The sequence below is a fragment of the Xiphophorus hellerii genome, chromosome 6 (assembly GCF_003331165.1).
Source record: "Xiphophorus hellerii strain 12219 chromosome 6, Xiphophorus_hellerii-4.1, whole genome shotgun sequence".
In the NCBI taxonomy this organism is placed as follows: Eukaryota; Metazoa; Chordata; class Actinopteri; order Cyprinodontiformes; family Poeciliidae; genus Xiphophorus; species Xiphophorus hellerii.
This window is the reverse complement of record NC_045677.1, coordinates 29,871,067-29,878,919: the sequence shown is the minus strand read 5'-3', so window position 1 is coordinate 29,878,919 and position 7,853 is coordinate 29,871,067. Positions and strand designations below refer to the sequence as shown.

Genomic DNA, 7,853 nt, shown 5'->3' with positions numbered 1-7,853 from the left:
TGAAGCCTTTTCTGATTAAATAACAGATTTATCTAAATCTGGGCATAAACCGAGGATTCATTTTTGATCTGAACCTGTTTTAACCAATCGTTGTATTTTTGTTCCACGTCATCTTTTGTAGAAAAATCTGTTACATTCTCCATTTGTCAGATCATAATGCAGCTTTACTCCAAGTTCACGTAACCAAAGAGTTCTGATATGTCATTTTTATTAGTTTCCAATCAACCAGGTTCCCCTGATACCATTATTAGTTACACCAGTTTCTCCAGAATAAAATACAGAATTAATCTGAGCATCAGTTAAAATAAGTTTCAATAAAGTCAAGAAATACATTTAAACACAACATAGTCGAGATAAAAACACTGAAATAGAATCAATGATTCTCCATATATGTCACTTTTACTCAGTCATTCTACCAACAGTTCAGTTAGAAACAATAAAAATGGCGGCAGGAGGAACATGTGACTGGTTCTGGTTCTGGTTCTGGTCCAGAACCTGGAATAAAACCTGCTTCTAACTGGCCCAGTTATAAAAGTATCAGCCGGACCTCTTTAACACATAATGTTTACAGTGAATAACTGTTTTCATATGATTAGTTATGAATTTTTCCTTCAGTTTTATTTTACTGTTAGCTTTAATTTAGTTTCTTTGAGTTTCTAGTTTTATATTTTAAAGCAGAACAACAGACTGGATCTGGAACTAAAGGACAACTGCTGCTTCTTTAATATAACTTTGTTTTATGTTTTCTCTCTGATCATAAGTACTTTTATAAATAATATATAAAGGAAGTTCTAGATGGATGTAAGATCTGAGGACATGAGAGGAGCTGAATTTAAAGCTGAGCTAATCAGGCGATCATATTAGGATTTTACTGCAGAGTCTCAGATTGATTCTTCATGGAGATTCATCAGATCAACAACCAGCCTGGTTAACAGGACAGATGATCAGAGGAGCAGAGTTTTTACCTTCATCACTAAGGCAGGGACTAAAGTATGGGTAGAGTTTCTCCTTGAAGCAGCAGCCAGTAAAGGAGTAGATCATTGCAGCAGCATCTACATCATAGAAGGAGACCAGACCCTCCTCATAATCCACAAACACCCCCACCTTCTGAGGACCAGGATGGAGCTGGAGACGGACTGGAGGTCCAGCAGCAGCTTTGTAAGAATTTCCATTTCTCAACCCAACAGTCCAGAAACCGTTCTGAGGACTGAGGTTGATTTTTCCTTTCCTGTCAACAGACTCTCTAACCACTGCTAAAGTCCATTTAGTTTTTCCTTTAACCTGAACCTCAAAGTAAAATCTGCCTGAAGAGAAACTCTGCTGTCCTAAAACATTAAAACACTTAGTAAATCTCTCTGGATTGTCTGGAAGTTTCTTCGCTTTGTCCCCACAGTAAACTTGTTTTCTATCATCAGACAGGATGAGGTTAGGATGAGCCGTATCAGGATCCAGAGTCACATCCACTGCAAACTGCTGGATCCTCTTCATCTCCAATATCTTCTCCTTATTCTGTTCAAACAGAGCCACAGCTCTCACCACAGTCCCCTCATATAATGGTGGATGAACTCTGACCTCTGTCCAGGTCTTGGTGGGTGGAGCATCTTTCAGGGAGGAGAAGCTTTGGAGGAGGTGGAGGTGATCTTCATCCTGTGAGAGCTGCTTGACCTCAGAGCTCCTCTTCTTCAGCTCAGAGATCTCCTGTTCCAGATCTCTGATGAAGTCTTCAGCCTGTTTCTCTGTAGTTTCCTGTTTGTCTTGGATCTCCTTGAGGAGCTCCTTCAGGCCTCTCTCAGCAGACTCTATCAGAGCCGTGAAGACCTGAACACCTTCTGCTTTCTCTCTGTCTGCAGCATCTTTACTGATCTTCACCGACTCTCTGATCTCCTGGATCTTCAGTCGTCTCTCCTGGATCATCTCCTGAACTTCAGCCTCCGTCTCCCCCATCCAATCTTTTAACAATCTGTTCCTCAGGTCATTTCTTTTTATTTTCTTTAAAACCGTGAAGAACACCTCCCTGCATCGATCAAGTGTGTATATCTGCACCACCAAGTCCACCATGTCAAAGGTTTTTGCTCCTTCCAGGTGTTTTTTCTTGATTGCTGGGAGTTCAGGAAGAGTCTCAGGTTGCTGCAGGAACCACTTGAATTTATCAAACTCTTCCTGACCTAATTCTTCCAAAGTGTTCAAGATGTCTTCTTTCTTCATCTTCACTCTGAACAAAAGCATAAAACACAGTGAAACAAAATCTGTTTGTGATACAAGAAAATAAGGCTGGACAGCAGTTTATACAGACTAAACACAACTTTTTATTGCAGAATGTTATTAATTCTGTGAAAATTAAAGATTTTCACTGCCTTGCATGCGGTCAAAGATAATATAATTAAAATATGCTGAATGTGTGGAAGGTTGAGGAATAGATATCCATCCAAGCATTTTCTATACTAGACATGCTATATTAGAATGCTATAGCATAAACATGCTCTCACTAGAGTTTTATGAGATTCAGACATCTGAAATTCTTCTTTCACACCTTTAATCTATTTCTATATTTTCAGATTTTTTAGGTTTAGGTTCTGTATTCAGTATACACTCACTGGCCACTTTATTAGGTACACCTGTCCAGCTGCTCATTAACACAAATGTCAAATCAGCCAATCACATGCAGTGAGGTGTGGTCAGGGGAGGCAGAGCTTCACCTGTCATCATGGAAAAATAATATATAATTATCAAATAATTTATAATGCTATTTTCACCACGTGGTTTGTACTATGAAGTATTTATTTTTCATTTAGCTTAACTGTCGAATATTGACTGTCCACACAGTAATATTGGGCTTTTAGAGATGCCGTAGTTCTTGTTCTGCGCATGCGCGCATGGGATGAGGTAGTCATTCGTTCAGGCACTTGGGTTTGTTTCCACGCGTTACTGGTCTGTATGCTAGCGGCTAACGGTTGTTATTAAACCAAGATATCTGCGAAATCAACAGGACTCTTTATTACCACGACACACAACACTAACCAATTTTGATTATGTTTTCTTCAAAATCGCTGAATTTTCTTAATTTCCCATTCAAATGCTCAGAAGCGCAGCAGGTGAGGCAGCAGGAAGTTGAGCCTCACCTGAGATTGATCAACTTCTCCCTAACTCACTGGCTGCTATTCTATGAGACCATGCTCCTCCTGTCTGTATGCCAACAATAAAATGGTTAAAAACATTTAATATATGAACTGATTTTCCATAATTTAGCTTATCTATATGATGTTCAGTGTTTTTTGTCACCAACTGTGTGTGTAACTGATGAGCAGCGATCAGAAACCGGAGAACAAACTCGGTGAGGCAGGCAGTTCTCTGGTCTCATGGCAGGGGGCGCTCATGATCCCAGACACTGAGACTCCACAACTGCAGAGTAAGAGACAGCGAGCTAGCCGTGGAGCTAACCATGGTGCTAGCCGTGGAGCTAGCCATGGTGCTAGCCGTGGAGCTAGCCATGGTGCTAGCCATGGAGCTAGCCGTGGAGCTAGCCATGGTGCTAGCCGTGGAGCTAGCCGTGGAGCTAGCCGTGGAGCTATCCGTGGAGCTAGCCGTGGAGCTATCCGTGGAGCTAGCCATGGAGCTATCCGTGGAGCTAGCCATGGAGCTAGCCGTGGTGCTAGCCATGGAGCTAGCCGTGGAGCTATCTGTGGAGCTAGCCGTGGAGCTAGCTGTGGTGCTAGCCGTGGAGCTAGCCGTGGAGCTATCCATGGAGCTAGCCGTGGAGCTAGCCATAGTGCTAGTTGTGGTGCTAGCCATGGAGCTAGCCGTGGTGCTAGCTGTGGAGCTAGCCATAGAGCTAGCCGTGGTGCTAGCTGTGGTGCTAGACATGGAGCTAGCCATGGAGCTAGCCGTGGTGCTAGCCGTGGAGCTAGCCACGGTGCTAGCCAGACAGTAAAGTGCAGCGATATATTTATAGTTTTCTCCTCGTTCCACAACAATCACTTATTAATAATCACAAAATAAACATTAAGCCTAAAACCAAACTGCTGCAACAGACTGAATGTTCTGCTCTTTGTGTGGGAAATGTTTCAGTGGGTTTTTAGGGCCGTTGTTCTCAGTTGCTATGGCAACGAGTCTGTGCGTAGCTGCGCTGATATAGAGAGCGAGGAAGAAGTTTTGAGTTTTACTTTAACGGTTTTTCCCTTTGCGGTTGAGCATGAAAGTAATAATATCTACATGTCCAAGTTTGTAAACAACAACATGCCGGGGGCCTATATTTGTAAATCTGATTATGATTAAGTCAGAGCCTCACCAGCTATGAATCTCACCGCACAACGTCACTGATCACATGGCAGCAACTTAATGCATGGAGGCCTGTAGACATGGCCAAAACGACCTGCTGCAGTTCAGACTGAGCATCAGAACGGAGAAGAAAGGAGGTTTTAGTGACTCTAAACGTGGCATGGTTGATGGTGCCAGACAGGCTGGTCTGAGTATTTCAGAAACTGCTGATCTGCTGGGATTTTCATGGACAACCATCACTAGGGTTTACAGAGTCATCAGAAAAAGAAAGTAGTCAGTGAGCGGCTGTTCTGTGGGTGCAAATGCCTTGTTGAAGTCAGAGGAAAACAGCCAGACTGGTTGGAGCTGATAGAACAGTAACTCAAATAATCACTGCTTACAACTGAGGCATGCAGAAGAGCATCTGTGAACGCACAAAACTTCAAACCGTGAGGCTGTTGGGCTACAGCAGCAGCAGACCAGACCGGCTGCCTCCTAACTGAGGCTACAATTCACACAGGCTCACCAAAACTGGACAATAGAAGATTGGAAGCAGTTGGTAGAACTGTTGCCTTGCAGCAAGAAGGTCCTGGGTTCGATTCCCGACCCGGGTCTTTCTGCATGCAGTCTGCATGTTCTCCCTGTGCATGGTGGGTTCTCTCCTGGTACTCCGGCTTCCTCCCACAGTCCAGAAACACGACTGTCAGGTTAATTGGTCTCTCTAAATTCTCCACAGGTGTGTGTTTGTGTTTTCCTGTCTGTCTCTGTGTTGCCCTGCGATAGGCTGGCGACCTGTCCTGGCTGACCCCGCCTCTTGCCTGAAACGTCTCACTAGAGAGAGGCACCATCACCCCCCGACTCACCTCCCACAGGGACGAGGGTGTAAGATGATGGATATATATATATATATATATATATATATATATATATATATATACTGTATATATAGTTTAGTTTTTTTCTGTCATTTCGCATGCTGCCAGTCTTGGCCAGGTCTCTCTTGTAGAAGAGATCCTTTGATATCAATGGGACAAACCTGGATAAATAAAGGTTATTATCAAAGTCTATCAATGCTTTCAAAGGGCTTAGTCAAAGTCCAGATGTTGGTCTGGTTGGTCCACAAACTGAAAACTGAACCAAAGTTGGTGAAGTGTCAAGATTTAAGTCAAGAAACATTTACACCACCTTTCTTTTACTGCTAATAAGCCCAATTTGGGGTTTCCTGGTTATGTTGAGGCCACTTCCTGGAAGATTGTTTCCAGGAAACACTGTAAATTTCAGAAATAGATTCTTCTAATCATAATTTAAAGTGTTGCTACATTATTTACTGTAGTACCGTGACAAGTGACTTTGAGAAACCTTTGACTGTTGAAAAGCACTTTTTAAATCTGATGTCATTTAATTTCACAGTGTAGGATTTTGGTTTTTAAGGTTAAAATAAAGACCCCCATCACTCGGCTGTCAGGTTCTGAGAAAAGAGAACATTAAGTTGTAAAGCTTTATTTTTACTTTGCAGTTTTATGTTGAAATTCCACATCGTAGAAAAATCAGTTTGCAGAGAAGATGAGGATCATGGGAGCTCAGATTCTGTGCAGTCTGACCACATCGGGTTCACTTTAAGACTTTATGATCCAGATCAGGTTTGAGTTTCATACGTGCCACCAAGTAATAAAGTATAATTCATAACAATGAAATGCAGAATGAGTTAAGGCCAAAATTAAACATGGCTGACACCTCAGGCCTCAAAGACTAATGGATAAAATCAAAATAAAATAAAATCTGTTTCATTTCATTATCAGTATAAGTTGGTATTTTTTCCTAGATACTAATGAGACCATCAAGGTCACGAGACCCTGGCCAGTCTAATAACCCTGAAGGCCTCATTGGGGACAACAATAGATATTAGATATTCCTCCATCAGTGATCATTCCTGATTACATCCTATAAATTTGATTCTCCCAACCTGAATTTCAGAACTGAAGAAGTCTTTTGGATGAGAAGGGAAACGTCTCCAAGTTAACAAGAGAAGTTCAGTTTCCTTCATACACAAATCTCAAAATTACAATGTTCAGGATCACTGAGAATCTTCACCAACATTTTTCTTATGTGCTTTATTATCTTTATAATTATGGAGGCATAAACAATGAATTTTCCATCACTATTTCAGTGAGAGCTGAAGGTTCTTCTCTCCTTTAGTAAGCAGTAAGCTGAGGCTCCAGCTTCAGGCCTGAACGGTTCCTAAAGACAAAAATATTCATCCTGTTCCACTGGTTCAGCTGCACACTATGAAACTCTAGAGGACATTTTAATGTATTTACTATTGCACAAGTAGAATGGTCTGGTTTGACTATCACTGACTTCAGTCAACAACACACACTGAAGAAAATAAGTATTTCAACACGCTGCAACTTTGCAAGGACTTCAACAGAACAATGTGAACATTGTCCCAACAAAGGTTGTAAAACACAAACACAAAAAGCAGCAGACTCAAACTGTTCCCAAACAACTGAGAGGGAACCGTCTCTGTTAAATATCAGGTCTGGTTCACGACTTCTTCACTCAGCATAATATTGAAAGAAACTCTGTAATGAAAAATTACAGCCTAGAAATTATTCTTGAATTGGGAAAAAATATAAATCCTTTTTTTTAACTTTTGTCTTTATAAATTCACTGATTGATTGAACTGCAGGATGGCAGCTGATTGCATGAAAACAAATGTTGCATTTTCTGTTTGTCCTCTGGGAACTCTGGCTTCCTCTCAGTCCAAAAGCTTGACTGTAGCTTTCACTGATTTCTCTGAACTGCCTTGGTACGTCTGTCCATCGAAGATCTGTCTTGGATCGCTACTTTTTACTTGTACAAGTATTGCTACTGAATTGTCAGTACAGCTTTTCGGGAAGCTTCCCTCCACTGCTGAAACTCACTGCTGTGCTGCGTCCTGTGCTTCCTTGCTAAAACTCAACAAATATCCTGGGTCGTTCTCACCAGTGTTTGATTCAGCTGCTGAGTTTGTTTGTCTGGCCTCCAGCTGTGCTCATGTTCTGACAGGTTTCACTTTAATGTGTCTATGTGAAGTTAAAGTATTTAGAGGTGGAGCTTCACCTCTGACTCCACCTGTTTTTCCTAGAATTGTTTTCTCTTTTATGTTTATCTATAAGTGCTGTCTTAATGAAAATTAATTAAGAAGTGCATTATGTACTGAAGGTTGTATAGCACAGCTCATGCTAAAACTTCAAGGTACATGTTTGAGTCAAATGAACATTGTTCTTTTATTCTATGAACCACAACATGTCTCTGAAATTCTGACCAAAAATGCAGCATTTATTTGCAGAAAATGAGAACGCAACCAAAACAATTCATGACAAATACTAATGTTTTAACTCAGGAAGAGCTCAGAAACAATATTTGGTGGAATAACAGTGCAGTGGTCTCTTAATTTCACTCTAAATATACAGTATGATATATATAAAAGGTTTAGATCAAAGCTGTTTCATGTAGATATTGACTAGGCCAGGCCTTGTCAATATCAAGTCAAAGAGCCAGTATATAAATGTTTTGAGTTCAGTTGGTTTACTGGCTTTAATACTGCAGTTACCTGA

The 7,853-nt window shown here is 41.1% G+C and overlaps 1 protein-coding gene across 2 annotated transcripts; it reads right to left on the bottom strand.

The window, feature by feature from the left end:
* Window positions 1-193: 193 nt before the first annotated feature.
* LOC116720987 (pyrin-like) lies at window positions 194-7,337 on the bottom strand. Of its 2 annotated transcripts, none has more exons than XM_032564544.1 (2): window positions 7,240-7,337; window positions 194-2,212 (listed from the first exon to the last, which is right to left on the bottom strand). In XM_032564544.1, the coding sequence occupies exon 2, from the start codon at window positions 2,203-2,205 to the stop codon at window positions 913-915; it is 1,293 nt and encodes a 430-aa protein (XP_032420435.1). In that variant the 5' UTR covers window positions 2,206-2,212; window positions 7,240-7,337; the 3' UTR covers window positions 194-912. The 2 variants fall into 2 exon arrangements, with proteins under 2 accessions (XP_032420435.1, XP_032420436.1); XM_032564545.1 differs by lacking the exon at window positions 7,240-7,337 and adding an exon at window positions 7,179-7,200.
* Between the last annotated feature and the right edge of the window lie 516 nt (window positions 7,338-7,853).

Excerpts from the sequence above, each read along its gene's own strand:
- LOC116720987 (XM_032564544.1), bottom strand. The coding sequence starts at position 2,205 with ATGAAGAAAGAAGACATCTTGAACACTTTGGAAGAATTAGGTCAGGAA.